Below are 18,555 nucleotides of genomic sequence, written 5' to 3'. Positions count from 1 at the left end.
AGATGGTACTTGGGTTTATTCATTTTGCTGAAGCCATGGATCATACTGAATAGATTATTATTTCAGAAGCTGTGGGTTGTGCTTGGATTGGATTTTTCCGGTTGGCTGTTTGGCCGGTCTGTAGGCTTGGAACCTCTGCCTGCGTTAGACGTCTCTTACTGAAGCTCTAACTGCTTCAACAGTTGGATTTCTATTGCTTAGGCTTTGGATGATGTTCCAGTTATTGTTCCATGTGTTGGATTCCTTTCGCAGAAGCTCTGGATGGTCTTTGGACTTGAATCATTGATGCCAGTTGTGTAGGATTTCTCCTCCTGTATCTTTGGACGCTGCCTGATTTGGATGGTGTTTACTGATGCCCTGGACAGGCTCAGTTGGATTACTTTCCTCGGAGCCCGAGATGTTTTCTGGTTCATGATAGGCATTGTTTATCAGTTTGTGTACATCTGGAAAAAAGGAGAGGCATTTAAATGCTACATAAACAGCCAGACAGTCGAGAAGCTAGATGGGACACATGGTGGAGACATTGGAGTACCTCCTGGATATAAACACAGTAGAACAGGATATGTGGATGTACACGTCTAGAAAGAGTTGTGAGATGAGACTTGAATCGCGCTGTGGAGTAGAGGCTCTGAAAAAAATAGAAGTCCATTCTTCACAGACCGGATAGTAAATTATATAACAATGCCCCCTCAGACACCTTTAGCGATCAGCGAGGACCAAATCCGTAAACTCATTCAAAATGACCTGCAAGAGAGACAGAACAATTGCGCTGTAATCATACAACTGAGCTTGGTCTACGGTGTTGCAACTGAACTAGGCAATTTTGCCGGCATTTAGAATGCTGTATAAACACTGGCAGGTAAAAATATGCTATCAGTGGCTTTCCTGTTGTATATAGTATGGATCGAGGGTTTAGATGATTGTGAGGAGTAAGTATGGTAAACGGGATATCAAGTGTAAAAGGACTACCAGACACCTCTGGGAAAGGAATCACTGAAAACCCTTACTACAAGGGAAGACGATACGATAGACTGTTCTTATCTGTGTTAAATATCCGTAAAGACATTCCCAATGCTTTGCCCCCCTATTTTATTTTTAAAAGCAAAAAGGGGTACACCTTACTAAATCATTTCATGGGTTTTAGGTTTTAATAAAAGTAGGCAGTTCCTTTATTTGTGCTCTGACTGCCCGCCCTTCCATATTGTGGAACAAAGTCTTGAAAACCAGAATTGCAACCCATTATATTTTTCTTTCGAACACTACCTTATTTGGCATTGTTGGATCCCAAGATTTGGTCCCCATTCTGTAAAATACTTCAGTGGTTAAAGTACAACTTGCAACATTGTTACTTCGCATGATTACCAGCACTATGACATTTCTGCCAGAGGTGAATACTGTTGAAGCAAATGCCATCGATTTCTGCAGTGCCATTACTAGGTCAGGTGGTGAAAACGGAACCTTTAGTGGTAAAAACAAAAATACAGGTGGTCATAAAATATGTAAATATTTGAGGCACGAGTAAGGTCCCTAAAGACATCCTTACATAATTACATTTTTCTGACAAAACATTACATGACATTAAATTGTAGCAGATGTTTACAGGAAGGACAATACTGCTGGGCAATTATTGTGATTGTTTAATATTTATATCGCGCGCCAAACCCTTAGGTAGCAAACTCGTCTTCAGCACTTAAGGGGTTAAGACCAACTTGGAACCAATCTCATCATTGGGCTTTTTACATTACTGTGATGAGATTTGCTGGTGGAAATTAATTTGACTTGATGTCATGGGCAGTATATATTGAGGCGCCGTTACCTCTGTTCCTTTTTTTCTGCACACTCTACTCGCTAATAGGAACACCACTCTTAGCTTTATTCATATTTCTAAATGTGTTGCTTCATCTTGCTTTTGCTTTTCGGAATCCAACAAGGTCTTCAGAGTTCAAAACCTTCATGGATTGCGGGTGTCCGATGTCTGTATCGGACCTGCACCACATATGCCTTTACTGTCTTGGTGAAGGCCATGACGTGCAGGACTGTGCGTCGTGCCAATCGATGCACCTGAAGGCGCTTCGAAAACGTGAAGCAATCCTCCACAAAGGAGAATGGCGATAAGGGTACCCGCTGAAGGTCACTGGGCATGGATCGTGGCACCAAGGCGCGGTCCCCTGTCCAAAGAGACAGAATGAATAAGCACTGCTGCAAGAGGTCAAGATCACCCAGTGGTTCTTCGCAGCATCACTAATTTTCATCTATGATGAACAGTAGCCACCACTACAAGGAGGGCCATGAGCAAAAGGCCCTGCAGGTATCTTTTCTACCAAAGCCTCTATTTCCGATTATGGATGCTAGACATCTTTGCCAAGGCGCCAGCGGCTCCAATACCAGTGGCCATGGCTCCCTCCCTTGAAGACTCAGCCTTGGCCAAGCCTTCGGATCCCACTATGCTTGGAAGAGCCGGCACAGAGTCCGCAGTGAGACAAGACAAGATCACAATAAAGGGACACACCTTTCTGTCTTTGGACATCAAACCCCTCCCCTATGGTCCCGGAGCAGTGGCACCTTCTGGACCGACAACACCAGAGTTGTGAAAGAGTTCCTGCCACTTCCAATAAAGGCATATTGTTAGATAGGAATTGGTGCAGTCACACTGTGTGACTAAACAAGACTTATCTGCTTGGTACTAGGTAACCCACCTTTTGGTATAGGTCTGTACTACACAAGTTGGTAGTGTGACTGAGCAGCCAGGCCTATCTCAAGAAGGGTAAATGTGAGCTGTAGAGCAGTACAAATGAAATAAGTATATACAAGTAACAAAGTAACACTTGCACTCTCAAGGTTTCAGTTATTAGTATATATGTATTTACACATCAAGTTTTAGTTGAGCTTCTTTAAAAAGGCAATTGTTTGTAACAGTCAAGCAAACTTTGGAATAACTTTTCAACAGTTGGTGAATACTCTTTGGATATGCTAATACATTTCTCCCACACCTTGAAGTGACTTCAATAACCAGGATAGTATTGCATTTATATGTAACACCAATATACTTTTTAGGCTAAGTTTCAGAAAGGAAGGGTTAAGAAAAAATAGAAAGGTTAGAACATACTTTCTTATAAGAGTAAGACAGTTGGAATCCTCCATTGAAATCTAGGTAAGCCTTTCCCAGTAGTAAAAGCGTTCTGGATCAGAAAGGTGCCTTTAGGGAGTCCGGACAGCCAAAGTCAATTTGGACAAAGTCTATAGTTCTGATGCACTTCTCGGATAAAAGTCTTTCGCAAAGTCAGATAGTTCAGAAAATCTCTGTAGGAACACAAGCTGTTGAGCCTGTGCAAAGGGGAGTTGAAATCAACTCAGAAGGTTTAGCAAGCAAATCTCAAGTGAGAAAGCACGACTTAAGGTGAGAAGGTAAGTACCCTATTCCCAAACAGTACCTCTAGTTAGAAGAAAAGTGGTCCAGCTGGATTCTATCTTGCTACAGCCAAGCAGACCCCGGTTCCTGACCCTCTGCCATGGGGACAAGAGGGAGGACGTCTGGAGAGCTCCTGCGGTAGTACTCTGGGAAGGTCGTTGGCAGCTACGGTTCTCTTTGATTCAGCAGCACTTCGCAGTTTCAGCGCTTCGCAAACAGCACTGATGCTGAACAAATATCTCTGGTTGGACTTTCCTTGCTTCCTCAGTCCTGGGTTCTGGTCAGGGGACTCTGCATCGGGATTTCCTGCTTCTGGAGTGTCCTTAGGAGGCTCCTGGAGCTTTTGGCTGGATTTATTCTGCGGCAGACGTTGCACTCGGTTATTGACACTCAACCCCTGGCATTGGGCTTCTGCAGCAACACAGAGGCACAGCAAGTCGGGGATTGCACCAAAGTGGAGTTCGTCTCAGGGTTAGGTGGTCCCACTAATCCAAGGGAAGAAGTCTTCCCATCCGGAGCTTCTCTGTTGATACGAAAAAGGAGGTCAGCACAGCAACATGGCTTCACCGGTACTTTGAGGTCCATGAGGTTGCAGCAGGCTTCCCTTCACGATTTCTGCTTCAGATGTTTCTTCCATTGGTCAACTCTGCCTCTAGTTCCAAACCCCTTGACTTTTAAGCAAGTGACCCCATTCATGCACAGCCTAGGCTGTCAGTCACATAGCAGGGTGGCTTTCCTTTCAGGACAGCCAGCTGGCCAATCGGGACTGATTTCATTCAGGCATTCCTCGAGACAAAGGACAGGGGAGTTTCGGGACCCTCCCTCACATCCTGTCCTTCCAGACATATTGGAACCAGGGGCAGGCTTCAGGGCTGAAGCCGCCAAAGGCAAAACCACAAAGAGCTCAAACCTGTCTCGATGCACAGAGTAAAAGCCAAGAAAGACCTCACATACAAAATGGCATAAAAAGAAGACTGGGCCATTTTGAGAAAATGGACACCCATGGGTACTGTACTGCAGCTGAGGGTTCAGCCTGCGGTAGAAAAGCACAATGGTAGTAAAATGTAAAACACTGCCACCAGCCATTTAAAGTAGTGAGGGTAACAAAAAATGTTACATGAGAAACTAGGAATAAGGGGCTACTAAGTAACCCCCCAGCACTCCACATAAGAGAAAAGTTAAGTAAGATCAATTTCACTTTACCATTCTCGGGAACAGTAGTTCACCCAAGAAAAGGTATTTAAACCTTAAGAGAAATCCAAAGGACTTCTCGGTGACACTGCATTGAAGGTGTTGTTTGTCACTATACAAAGAGCAGATGCCTATGGAATTTGTCAGATTTCAAAAACTGAAAACATAAAATCCTAATCGGGGGAAAAACACATGAGAGAGTGAGAACAAGGTCCCACTCACTCAAGAGTTAAAAGTCCTAAGTCGAGCAAAGGAGCTGGGGGTCTCTAAGGTTGAAGGGAATTAGCACAGAAATTAAAATTCTCCCTAACACATATATGTCTCACTTAGAGGACATTTATGATGAGAAAGGGAATCCTGTCCCTTTCGGGCTTTAAATATTCCACCTCATGAACGTGAGAAACATCCCATATGAGTTTTATGGGAAACAGGGTGACTTGGTGGACCTGGCAGCGACTTGCAGGATGCAAGTGGCTTGAACACCTCGCCAGAGATCGACATGATGCCTGTGGCCTCCTCGAGCAAACTACAGGCAGCTTTACAGCACCCAATGGTGAATGTGGTTGACACCTTTGGGCTGTTGGCCCCCTCTCGGCCTAAGGTGGAGTATGACCTGATCGACATCTTGGACGAGGGTCCTAAGAAGGAAAGTAGAAGGGGCTATGTTGGAACTGTGGGCCAATCCAGCGCCAGTCCTCACAGGAGATGCAACCTGGCCAAGAAGCACAAGCCGACCCCTTCGCGCCCCTTATTTCTCTCTGACCAGAGCTTGGTGGAACAGACCATTGCGGCGAACCTCAAGACCGCCTCATTTCCGTTGTTGCCCCCTTGATCTTTTCCCTGCCTTTGACACTGTCAACCACTCCATTCTCATAAACCGTCTCTGTGATACCCTAGGCATCACGGACAGAGCACTGGCATGGCTTGCCTCTTTTCTCTCCAACAGACCCTCCCAAGTGCAAATGGGTTCTTTTCTCTCCTCTGCCTCACTCTAGCTGTGGCATCCCTCAGGGCTCTATCCTATCTCCTTTGTTCTTCAACATCTACCTGGCCCCTCAGGCCCACCTTATCGCCACCTACTCCCCTCACTTCCAGTGTTAGGCACACGACACACAGCTCTCTTTCCGGCTGCCTTTCTCTACCGCCTCCTCCTCCTATTCTTCCCTCATACCTGACTGCCTGTCTGCTATTCAGGCATGGTGTTCTGCAAATGATTACTGCCTCAATGCCAGCAAGACCGAGATCCTCCTCATTAGAACGCCTGCTCCTAGTTTCCCCCTCACTCTCTGACCAGACTCCTTGGGTCTCCTTCCCTCGCCCACTTGTGAGGCAAAAAACCTTGGGATCATCTTTGACTACTCTCTCTCCTTCCCTCCACACATCATGGACCTTGCCAAGAAGTCCAAGTTTCAGCTCCATCTCCTCTGGGGCATTCTACCTTTCCTCACCGTTCCAGAGAAGCTCAGTGTTTACAGCAGCCTGGTTTTCTCTAGGCTAGACTACTGCAATAGCCTCTTGCTCAACCTCCCTCTTTCCTCCCTTTGCCCACTCCAACTAATCCAGAATAGGACTGGTAGACTAATCATTGACCTCAAGCCCAGGGACCGCATCTCTCAGCACTAAAATCTCTCCACTGGCTCACGGTGACTGCAACGATCAAATTCAAGACCCGCTGCATCATCTACGAGGCTGTCTGGGGCCTGGCACCTCTTTACATCCAGCTTTCTAAATACCTCCCAGCCAGAGCCATTCGGTCTTCTGGCACCACCTCTCTGTAGGTCAAACGTTTTTCCATGCAGAGAATGGAAGGTAGATCCCTCTCCTCAGCTGGTTTCTCCCTCTGGAAACGCCCCCCCCCACCAAACTTGAACCAGATCTTCTTAAGTTCTAGAAACTTCTCAAGACCTTCCTTTTCTCCTCGTACTTCCCTCTTGCCCTCCCATGCTAAACTCATCTGCCACTGGACTGGGGCCTGTTCCCTTCAAAGTCATACAAGGGCCAGACCACCTCACACTACTCCCCCCCCAGCATCCTCTGCCAACTTAGTCCTCCTTTCCACTGCACTCCTCCTCCCCTCTGCCCCTCTTTCTCCTGGCACTTGCTGCCTTGGCCCAACCAGCACTTAGCTGCCTCCACCCATGGGGGCACCCCACTTTGCACTTCTCCCTCTACCTTCCTCCCCCTTGCACTTCCACCTTGTTCATGCACTTGCACGGTAGGATTGTCACAAGACCAATATAACCGTTTCTATGTTATTGTATTCTTATGATTTCCCATGTGCCCGCCCCCCTTTTTGTCTTGTGGCGCATGGAAACACCTGTGTATAGTCACCATACAAATGTCCAATACATGAATAAAATGGGGAGAGCAAAAGGTTGGATGTATGGGGCAGGAACAGTTTTGGCTCCTCGAGCTTGGGTCTCCGGTGTGTCAACGCTTCTTGTTCCTTGGCCACATTTTCCTTTCGCCTGTGGTCAGTGATGGCCGAGGCAGTGTAGCACATCCCCAAAGAGGAGATGCAAGATGACTTTGAGGCCCTCATTAAGATAACCAGCCTCCTGACGGATCTTGCTGGTCTGAACACCACAGACTGTCGCAAGGACGATGGCCACCAACACCGTCTTGCTGAGTTTTTCTTGGCTGAGGATGTCTGCGTTCACTACTGACATCCTTGAGAAGCACCTGGTCATGCCGTTCGAGTGCATGAATGTATTTAGCACCAAGGCCGACCAGTCTCCAGACATTTCAAGCCTCTAAGGCGACCACCAAGTCGCTAAGGCTAGCAGTGCAGTAACAGCAGCCCACAAGCCTGTCGGGAAGGGGGTTTCACTCCTTTGCCACTTATGCCCATGGAGGTAGAAGACAGGCTCCCACAGGCAGGCATGGATAAAGTCCTGGGGCCAATGTGCACCTAGAGGGAGCACTTCCGCCTCCACAGTGCCCATTGTAACCGCTGGTGTGAAGCCTATTTGAAGTGGACTCCACCATTTATGTCCTGTGTGTGGCAGGATATGCCTGTTTGGCGAGGAATGGAGGAATTTCCACCTCGGACACCTGGGCCTTTAAAGGTCGTCCAGCCGGGGCATGGACTCCCTTTTGCCTCTCGCCCTCCTGACCCCCCACCATGCCAACAATCCTTGCCAACGGAAACTCTCTTACTGGAGGAGATCAATTCGCTTCTGGCTAAGGGGGCCATAGAACTGGTTCCCTCCAAGGAATGAGACAGGGGTTGGTACTCAACATACTTTCTGGTGCCATAGGACAGAGGTCTGAGACCATCCTGGATCTGCAGCTTCTGAATTTGTACATGTGCAACGACAAGTTCAAGATCATCACTCTGGCGCAGATCCTCAGGCCGTGGACGTGAACGTCTGGCTACTCTCCCTGGATCTACCACGATGCCTACTTTCAGGTGGCTCTCTGCAAGAAGCACAGGAAGTACCTGAGATTCGAAGTGGGCAAAGTTAATTTCCAGTTTGAAGTCTTCACTTTCGTTCTCTCAAGTTGCTAGCAGGAGAGGTGGCTTGCCTCAGCAGGGTAGGCTTTCACATCTTTCCCTAACTGGGCGGCAGGCTCATCTGAGTCTGCTCACCAGATCTAGCGTTGGCACACCTGTACCGAACATGCTTTCTATTGCACAGCTTGGGCTTCTCCCTGAACTCCAAGAAGTCTCCGGTTTTGCAGTCCCATTCCTCTGATTTATCAGTGTGGTTTTGGACACTCGCCTGCGTCGGGGTTTCCCGCCTGAAGACAGAGTGACAAATATCTTCAATATGGTCTAGGTTTTCCAACCTCAGACAGTTTCAGCCTCTGCATTTCTGCGCTTGCTGGCCATCATGCATCTTGGTGTTTCCAGAGTGCTGACGGCTCTTGAGGTCGCTACAGACTCTCCTGTGCTTGCAGTGGTCTCACTTTTAGGGACGGACTACAGATCTTCTTTTGGTTTCGGAGAGTGTGTCCAGAAACTTACAGTGGTGGGCCATGAAGGACAAACTCCTGAAGGGTGGGGGGGGGGGCACTTTTTCATCAACATTTGCCACTATTGACTCTAGTCACGGATGCACGTCTGAATGGCTGGGGCACTCCCCTCCAAGACCTTTCGGTGAGCGGGCTGTGTTCTCCATTGAGTGCCGGGGGCACATGATTCTGCTGGAGCTGAGTGCGATCAGGCTGGCCTATTTCACCTTCCCTCTGTGAAGGGCAAGGCAGTACTGGTCCTGACGTACAATACTGTAGCCATGTATTGCCTCAACAAGAGGGGTGGCGTGTGCTCCTTGCCTCTGTACAGAGAAGAAATGCGATTGTGGTTCTGGCTTCTGGGGAACATTGTGTCTCGACTGCGGCCCATCTTGCCAGCAAGGACAATGCTCTAATGGATGCACAGAGCAGGCAGTCATCAGCCTCCCACGAGTGGGAGCTCTGCCAGGAAGTTCTGGAGGAGGTGTTCTCCCTATGGGGTACTCTCCAGGTGGACATCTTCGTTTGTAGTGTAAACAGGAAGTGCAGGTGGTTCTGCTCCAGGGAATCTCCTCATCTGTTATCCTATGTACTTCACTGCCTCTCCCCTGCTCCCCTGCACTTGCGCAATCTCATTGTCACCTGGCCTAGTAGGATCGCTGTCTGTCTTCCCTCTGTTCTCCCCCAAACCCCTTCTTGCCTCGTCGCTCCTTGAAACACTTGTGTATAGACGCGTTTTAAATGCCATATCATATCTTAAGCTCTGGGGGAAGCCCTGAGTCGAATGGAACTTCGACCTGCTATATGCATTCCCGCTGATCCCGGTAAATTTGCTGGTTCTCAGAAGACTGCGTATATTCGGGTACATGATGATCTTGATTGCTCCGGACTGGGCCCTGAGAACGTGGTATCTGGAGTTTTTGGACATGGCCAGCCGCCGTCCCTGGCGTCTTCTGTAGAGGACGTTCTCCTTTCCCACTCTGAGGAGAGGGTCTTTTCAACATGTTTCCCCATGCCAGTTTGGTGTTCGAGCATGGAATTTAAATTTAGTGTTGCAGTGATTTCCCTTTTAAAGAGATTGACTATCACTTCCGCTAGATGGGTGAGTAAGCTCCAGGCTCTGTTTTTTAATCCTCTGGTTTTATCCAAGGAGAACAAGACATTGGGCCTCTTTACAACAGTGGCTGTAAGGCAACAACGGCACCGGTAGTGCTACCGGCGCTGTTGATGCCATGCCGCCACATTACGAGTTCTGCTCGCGGGGGCCGCTCTGCACGCCTTGTCAGACCAGGCGTGCAGAGCGGCACCCGCGAGCAGAACAGTATGGTAGCAACGGTACCATTATGAACGGTACCGCTGCTACCATCCTCCCCATTCCCATTGAGGCCAATGGGGGCTCAAATGGGAATGGGGACGTACCAGCTCTGCGTCCCACGCAAGGGAAATTACCGGGCCCTCCATTATCGGAATGGCCCGGCAATTCCCCCTTTGCCAGACCCAGACCTGAGTTTGGGGCTAGCCATGCCCTTTTTAAGGGCATGGCTACCTCCTAACTTGTAATGAGGCCCATTGAGTGTTAGACCCTCCTTCATTCCGAAGGTGGTCTCTGGTTTTTCAGCTCAAATGATCCATACCCGTCTTCTTTCCTTCGCCTCCCCCTTCCAAGGCAGAGGAGCGTTTTGATAGGCTACAACAGGTGCAGGCCCTCAAATTCTGCATATCTCGTACAAGGAAGAACAGGACGGATCAACATTTTGTTGGTTATGCTGGTGCCCGAGGAGGCAGGGCTGTTACTAAACAGACCATGTTTTGCTGGATCATTTGCAGCATCTCAGAATGCTATGGTCTGGCTGGCAAATTGGTCCCTGAGGGTTTCAGAGCTCACTCCACCAAGAGTTTTTCATCACCTATGCTCTGCGACACGGAGTGCCTGATCTGGATAATCGCCAAACGCCTATGTGGTCTTCCTTGTACACAATTGCTAAGCATTACTGCTTGGATTCCATGTCTGGTCAAGAGGCTTGTTTCGGCAGAGGGGTCCTTCAGAGTTTTCTGGTTTATGTGGTATCAATGCTACCCTTTCTCCTCCACCTCGTTCTGCTGCTTTGGTAGTCTTGTGTTATAGATGAGGAATCTGTAGGAGGAAGAAGTCCATTAGAAGAAAAAAAGACTTCCCTCTCTGTAATGTTTCACCCTCCCTACCTCCCACTCTTTTGGTAGCTAGTACTTCTTAGTTCTGTGGTCCCTGAGCATCCGAGTGCTAGAGAAAAAGGGTGATACTGACGTCATGGGGCAGAGCACTTTATACAGGCCCCAATGTCATGTCCGGCATAGGGCACATTGAGACATTGGTGAAGCTGATGTGGAGCCGTGCTGTGCACCCTGGCGGGGGAAATGTCTCCAACGAGCAGCTGACGCTGGGAGACGGATATCATAGATGAGGAATCTGTGGGAAGAACCTCATTCAGAAAGAACATTACCAAGAGATAAGTAGTTTGTTCTTCCATTTTCAGAAATGCTGAATTTCTGAGGGGTGGGGGGTGGCGCTTGCAGACACTCTGGGCAACTGGAACTGCATGTAGAAATCTAATGTTTTTGGAGCCTTTCTGAGTTTCTGGTTGATAAAGGGGACGTGCAAATACAGTTGGTGTTCTGTATAGGGGTTTTTCATGCCCAGGTGGGCTATTACGTGAGATGGGTTATCTGCATTTACAATTTTGTGCCATCCATCCCCATTTCACATGTGCTCCCTAGTACTCTGTGCCTAGGATATTCTGATGCCTCGCAATTTTTATTTACATTATTGCTGTCTCTTTCCTCACTCGGTCTACTTTTTTGTGCTTTTGTTGTTGTTTGCAGAAAGAACCCCCTGCACTTCCACCTGATCACGGATGGCATTGCTCATGAGATTCTCCACACACTCTTCCAGTCCTGGATGGTGCCATCACTGTACATAAGCTTCTACGATGCAGAGGACCTAAAGGCAAGTCACAGATTTAGCTCCTCAGCGTTTAGACATGATGCTTTCATTACACTGCCCCAAATGCTGTTTCCATAAATCCCTTTAGGTGCCCGTAGGTCCCCTGGCTCAGACAATCCCAAATGACCAAAACTGTCCGCAGAAGGTAAAGGGTATGAACCCCTCACTCCTTGTGCTACATAACCACATTTACGCTGTTTGTAACTTTGCTTGCTTGCATTTCTTCTGTTTCCATTTCTAGACTGAGGTTTCCTGGATTCCAAATAAGCACTACTCTGGCATTTATGGGTTAATGAAGCTGACTTTGGCTAGAGCTCTACCCGCTGACCTCACCAGGGTCATTGTTCTTGACACAGACATCACCTTCGCTACTGACATCGCAGAGCTCTGGGCTGTGTTTCGAAAATTCACAGGTGAGTGTCAAAGTCCTAATCTGAAGTCCAGCGCACAAGTACAGACCTCAGTGTAGGTCGTAAAATGTTGCCCGTGTGACAGTACATGCATGCAGCCAATTTGGTTGCTAATTAGACCTGTGAGTATAGGTCATGGGTCTCCCCACCAATGAGGTGAAGGAGAGGTATCGGAATGGCAAAATAGACAGAAGGTGTGAATCTTTGGAGACTTTGAAGAGGCAACAGGGGGGCGGTAGCTGCTGAAGCTTGGAGGAGAGTGCTGTGAGCAGAAGGTTAAAGTGATTTTTAGAGCTTGTTGGAACTGTGGGTCTTGCGCTAGTGTATGTGTTGTTTCCTTTTAGCGTTGCCTGCCGCCTGTTGGTGGATATCAGGGGGACAAAGCTCCTGATGCCCCAGTATTTGTAATTGTTGTTCTGGGTGACTGAGATCCAAAACCTTGCAATTAGGCGCTCGACAGTGGTTCCTTAGTATCCAATGAGTATTAATTTTCACACGTTAGGTGTTGCCACACTTGTTGATTTATTGTTTGTCCAGTAATTTATACATGGGTTGTCACTCCTGCGACAAACCTATTCTTGCTCAGTATTTACATGTGGTACATAGTATGTGATATACTTCCATTACATTAGTGCCAGTACATTGTTAGTGTACTTTGCAAATGGCTCTGTTATCCAACCTATGGCGCTTAGTATTGGCCTGCCTTCTGGGATGGTGTGAAATGCCTTGTGTACCTTAGGCAGGAAGTAAATCGTAGGTATCCACGGGTGCTTCGGTTTCAGATACTCGTGCTCATCATCCGTTATTTGTCCTCTTCTGTGCCATTTCGTAATCAGTTCCATGGCTTGTTGTTCAATTGTCTGAGTCGGATTGCTTGGTATCTTGTTGTAGCATCCCGGTGTTTGTAGGTGTTGCGTTGACATTTTAATATAGGGCCTCATTACGAGTCCGGTGGTAACCGAACCGGAAAAACCGGCAGGTTACCACCGGACTCGTATTACCATTCCGCCTCTGTGATTCCCGGAATCACTGGGGCATTACAACCCCAGTGACCCGGTAATCCCGGGGACGGAATTCGGTAAATCCCCATTCCCATGGAGTCCTATAGGACTCCATGGGAATGGGGAAGTGGAAACACTGGCTCCATGCTGTAATGGTGCCGGTGTTTCTACGTCCTGCAGAACTCGAGATCAGCCGGTCCGGAAACAACGGTGGCGGTGGGTTTACCGCCACCATTATTTCCGGACCGGCTGACTCGTAATGAGGCCCATAGCCTTTTTTATCAAGTATCATGATGTTTCCACCTTTGTCGGCCTCTTTAATAATTATTGTCCTGTTCTCCTTCAAGGTTCTGAGGACCTTTACTTCCTCCTGTTTGAAGTTGCCTGGTGTATAGTGTTTTTTGGTTTTGGGCTTCTCCTCCAACCCGTGCAGGTCTTTTGTTACCGCTAGTTGGAAAATGTCAATGGCATTGTCAACATACAAGATTGGAGTACATTTTGATTTTTCTTAAGTTCCGGTACGTCCAAACTTGATTCTTGTATGTTCAGTTCCTTCATTACAGATGTTTTAGCTATAGTGTCTTCCGTATTTTCTGTCTCTAAGTTCATCAATAGATGTGTGTGGTCTAGGTTTTCTAGGTCAATGCTGCTTATAACTTGATATTCTGGTGCCGTTGTTTGCCAGTTGGCCCTCTTGGCAAAGAATTTATTTAGCTTTAGTTTCCTTGTAAATTTAAAAAGCTCAATGTGGGCTTCCACATGGTCCATGTTGGCTGTCGGGGCAAATGATAACCCTTTATTGAGGATGTCAATTTCCGTATTGTTTGGTGTATAGTTGGACAGGTTAAGTACCAGGTTTACCTTCTTGGGTTTCGTTGCTGCAGCTTTGTCTGTGATCTGGTAAGCATAACTACGTTTTCTTGCTCTTTGCTTAGGTTTCTTGGTCCCGCCTCTCATGGTTGGTTTCCTTTTGAAGCTTGGTCTCCTAATAGAGGGTCCTGGAATCTCACCTTCTTGGTGTTTTGCAGTGTTTTGGTACCTTTCCGATATCTTTTGATCTTGTCTAAAAAAACAATATCCTTTGGTAAAGCTTTGACTGCTACAACCGTTTCCACAGAGTTCCCTTCCGTAGTTGCCACTGTTTCGTTTTGTTCGATGTCTGTTGTTGTTGTGGTGGGATCCGATTCCCCCTAGTTAGTTTCATTCTCACTATCCAGCTCTGAGCTGGCCGGTGAGCTATTTGGAGTTCTCTCCTTGGAAGTATTGAGGTAACTGTCATCATATTTCGCATGAAACGTATTTCTGATGTTTGTTAATCTGCTTAGAATCACATGCTGTGCATAGGTCCGACATCCAGTGGTCACTGCGGAGTATTGCATTTTGTTTTTCGTAGTCGAAAAGGGGACGTCGACCAGGCGTGTCTGAAACACTATCCCTATAGTGACGTGCGTTGTACCCACAATCCCTCACGCGTCGAGGTCCCTCAGATTGTTTTTTTCCGCCCAGCTTCTGGTCGCCTTCACGCGGAGCTCCTCGAGAGACATTGCAACCCTCGACCTTTGGTCGTTTCTTCTACGAAGATTAATACAGCACTCCCTCGACGCAGTGTAGCTGTTCTCCGCCGAGCAAAATCGTCGCCGGAGGGTCGAGCGGAGGAAATCTTCGGCGCTGCCGAACACGTGGCCTGGCCTCGCTGGCCACATACAGTAGGGAGAGTGGGGTCGTGGGACATCTCTGGGTCTTTCTGAGAATGCCTTTCCCTTTCCCCTTCCTTTCCCTGGGGGTGTTTATCGCGATTTATTGCCTCTGCTATGGAGAGGACACCATTTAGGTTTTTCCCACTTTGTAAAGGCAAATTCACTTGGAAGGACAAGCACTCACGGTGTAACCGCTGCTTGCCCCTCGATCACAAAGAGGAAGGGTGCGCGGCTTGTCGGCTTCTGAAGCCTAAAACTCTAAAAGACCGTAGGGTTAAAAGGTGGGCGGCCTACGCGATGTCGAAGGCCGAAGGTTCACCCACCGCTGCTACCACCGACAGTGACGAGGAACGCGATGACACGACCTCCGCCACGGAAGTCGAAACCCCCTCTAAGGAGCGCTTACGCGCTTCGTCGTCTGTCCCCGGCCCCGACGGGCTCGGCTCACGCCCTGCTTATGGGGATGGACACCCCGGCGACACTGACGCACACAAAGATTCACATAAAGATAAGCACACAACCCATGGCTCTTCTTCGTCTAAGTCGAAGAGAGCTTCGGCGCCCAAGGAGACGCAGGTTCCACCGGCGGCCTCCTCGGACCGTTCGGGTTCGAAGCCCCTCTCGCAGCCGCGACCTGCGACTGGGCTTTCGGCAAACAAGGGCGCCACCACCAAACCATCGGCCGGTGCGCATCAACAGAAGGCGCAGACCGCCGTACAGCGCTCGATACCAATAGCGTCGAAAACTCAAACTTCCGCCGACAAGAATGTCGCCGATAGCTTAGCCAGGATCGTTGTAGCCGACGCCCAAAAGCGTACGCCGAAGATTTCGTCGAGCGTTACGCATAGATCAAAGGATACGCCGAAAACACCCGAAGGAAAGCAGGGACTACCCCCTTCAGTCAGGGAGTCTCCCGACACACCTGAGGGTTTTGAGGAGGGCGACGGGACACTTTCCTCGACGCTTTGGGAGAGGTCGAGCCATTTCGAGGTAGACAACTCGAGTTTTCCCCCGCTAGACCGCTCTGGGGTACCCCATGAAACTATGGAGAGACTCCACCTCTGTATGGAGAGGATGGAAAAGTTTATGAGTACCCAGGCCCCTCTAACTCTCAGAAGAACTAGAGAAGGGCCTCAAGACGACCCCAGAGCCAAAAAACCGAGGCTGGTCGATCCCCTGCTGGACACAGCCTCAGACTTCCAAGATGTATATGACCTCACTGGGGAGGAACAATACTTCGAGGAAGAAGATGATTCCATGGACAACGAAGGACAGAACCAGGAGGAATGTCTAGAAGACAGAACAGACATTATAGAAGAAGGCTTCGGGATTAGCCCAGGAGGAGGACCTTCGCACCCCTGGCAATCACCATCAGTGTGTTCCGACACTGATGCCCTAAATCTAACTCCTCCGGATAATTCTCCAGTTAGGAACACGTCTCCAATTGACGATCAGCCTACTTTCAATGCACTGTTGCGCAGAGCAGCAGCGCATTTCGAACTGGACACGGGAGAACTCTCTCCAGAATTAGACTTTGTAGAAAGAGTCATTAAAGAAAAACCCCCGGTCAGCCAGACCATTCCACTCCTCGCCTCAGTTAAAAGGAGGATCACCCCGTCGCTGTCCACTCCCGCATTGATCAGAGGGGTCAATCCACGGATTGAGAAACTTTTCGCTCCTTCACCCTCAGACCCGCTCTACATTAGGGGACATTCCATACCGGACTCCCTAGTTGTATCTAATACTAGAAAGAGGGCAGGGGTACCACTTTCCACCAGTGAGGCACCCCCTGACAAGGAGGGCAAGAGGCTATATGCCCTTGCAAAAAGAGTTACTTCCTCGGCTGCCTTCTCAGCAAGAATTGCCAACAACAATTCCTTGCTTGCGAGCTACGCAGACGCGCAGTGGGCCAAACTGCGCAAAGACGCAGAGGAAGCACCGGAGCCTTTACGTACACGCCTACTGTCGACTATTGGCGAAGGAACACAAGTGAACCAGAGCATTGTAAAAAACTCTCTGGACGCGGCAGAAACAGCAGGACGTTCCCTGGTACAAGGAATACTCCTAAAGCGCCATGTATGGCTGCGCAACTCAGGCTTTAAACCGGAGACACAGGCGTCTTTAATAAATAAACCTGTCGAGGACGCCAACCTCTTCGGAAAAGCGGTAGATGAAGCCCTAGAGATGGCCAAAAAAGAGTTCGACACTATCAAGACTCTTGACCAGATCTCTAAGCCCACTACCAGACGCGGCTATGGCAACAAGCGCTTTTTTCGTGGCCAACGGCAACAACAACAAGGTCACCATCAGCAATACCCTGCCACCAATTACCAAGCCAATAGTGGGCAGTACAGCCAAAGAGGCCAACGCCGGGGCAAAGGGAGAGGTCGGGGATCCACCCCCAGAGGCTCCCAAGCCCCCAACAACTCCAAGTGACGCGAAGATTCGCGTCCCCTCCCATGCAACACCGGTCGGGGGCCGGATAACATCCTTTCTTCCTGCATGGGAGGAGATAACGTCAGACCGTTGGGTACTTTCCACCGGTTGACGCCGGAACATCTTGCCATCCTTCTTCAAGAAGTACAACAACTGCTGGAAAAAGGAGCCATAGAGGTCGTGCCTCTATCTCAGGTAACGGAAGGTATTTATTCAGTGTACTTCCTTGTACCCAAAAAGGATCTAACCATGCGCCCTGTATTAGATCTGCGCCCAGCGAACAAGTTTATCAAACCCCAAAAGTTTCGTATGGTGACCTTACAGGAGGTGATCCCGCTGCTTTCACAGGGAGATTACATGACAACATTGGACATGAAAGATGCATACTTTCATATTTCAATGTTGCCAGCGCACAGAAAATACCTAAGGTTCATGATAGAGGGCAAACACTACCAGTTCAAGGTGCTACCCTTCGGTATAGCTTCAGCACCAAGGGTATTCACAAAGGTACTGGCAGTGGCTGCGGCCCACCTGCGCAGGTTGTCCATCCCAGTTTACCCTTACCTCGACGACTGGCTCATAACAGGGGACTCCTACGAAACATGTTTCTCCAATACCCAAAAGACGGTAGACCTTTTGTTCCAACTGGGCTTCTCCATCAACGAAAAGAAGTCCAGTCTAGACCCCAGTCAAATCAAACAATTTCTAGGGGCTCTAATTCATACAAGGGACGGCCTCGTCTTCCCCTCCAAAGAGAGGGTCCAAAACATGCTGTTTCAGATCCCCCAATATGTGACCGGCCGAGAGGTGACGGTACGCAAAGCAATGCGCTTGCTAGGAATGATGGCGTCGTGTATTTATTTGGTACCTCAAGCGCGCCTGCGCATGCGCCCAATGCAAGAGTGGCTCAACAGCCAGTGGTGTCAGGCCAGCGGACAATGGGACGATCTAGTGGTGGTCTCGCAGGCCTTGGTTCTCTCGCTACAGTGGTGGACAAAGGGGAACATGGAAAAAGGAAAACCCTTTGCCACACCCGCGGCGGAAGCCACTCTAACCACAGACGCATCCCTCACAGGATGGGGTGCTCACCTATCCCATCAGACTGCTCACGGAGTGTGGACTCCGAACGTAGCATCCAAACACATCAATCTACTGGAGCTACTAGCGGTATTCAAGGCGCTAAAAGCCTTCCAAGAACACCTACAAGGCAAGACAGTAATGGTCCTCACGGACAGCACTACAGCCATGTACTACATCAACAAGCAGGGGGGCACCCACTCTCCAGGCTTGTCCAAACTGGCCCAGAATATATGGAAGTGGGCTCTCAAACAGGACATGTTCCTACTATCACTACATGTACCCGGGGAACTCAATCTGCTGGCAGACAGACTCAGCAGAGATTTCCCCCTGCCCGAAGAGTACGAATGGCGTCTGCACGAAGACATCGTCTTCGACGTCTTCACACAATGGGGAT

General features: G+C 48.8%; 1 protein-coding gene across 3 annotated transcripts in view; it reads left to right on the top strand.

Moving 5' to 3' along the window:
- The window catches only part of LARGE2 (LARGE xylosyl- and glucuronyltransferase 2), a 417,721-nt gene that overhangs the window by 238,357 nt on the left and 160,809 nt on the right, over positions 1 to 18,555 (top strand). For all 3 annotated transcript variants that reach the window (XM_069623248.1, XM_069623250.1, XM_069623249.1), the window contains 2 exons: positions 11,417 to 11,540; positions 11,779 to 11,950. In XM_069623248.1, coding sequence (XP_069479349.1) covers positions 11,417 to 11,540; positions 11,779 to 11,950 — 296 coding nt within the window. The remainder of the gene's footprint in view (positions 1 to 11,416; positions 11,541 to 11,778; positions 11,951 to 18,555) is intronic.

The sequence above is a fragment of the Ambystoma mexicanum genome, chromosome 11 (genome assembly GCF_040938575.1).
Source record: "Ambystoma mexicanum isolate Mex_15411 chromosome 11, UKY_AmexF1_1, whole genome shotgun sequence".
Classification (NCBI taxonomy): domain Eukaryota; kingdom Metazoa; phylum Chordata; class Amphibia; order Caudata; family Ambystomatidae; genus Ambystoma; species Ambystoma mexicanum.
The sequence above is the reverse complement of the archived record's forward strand: the minus strand, read 5'-3'. Positions and strand labels throughout refer to the sequence as shown.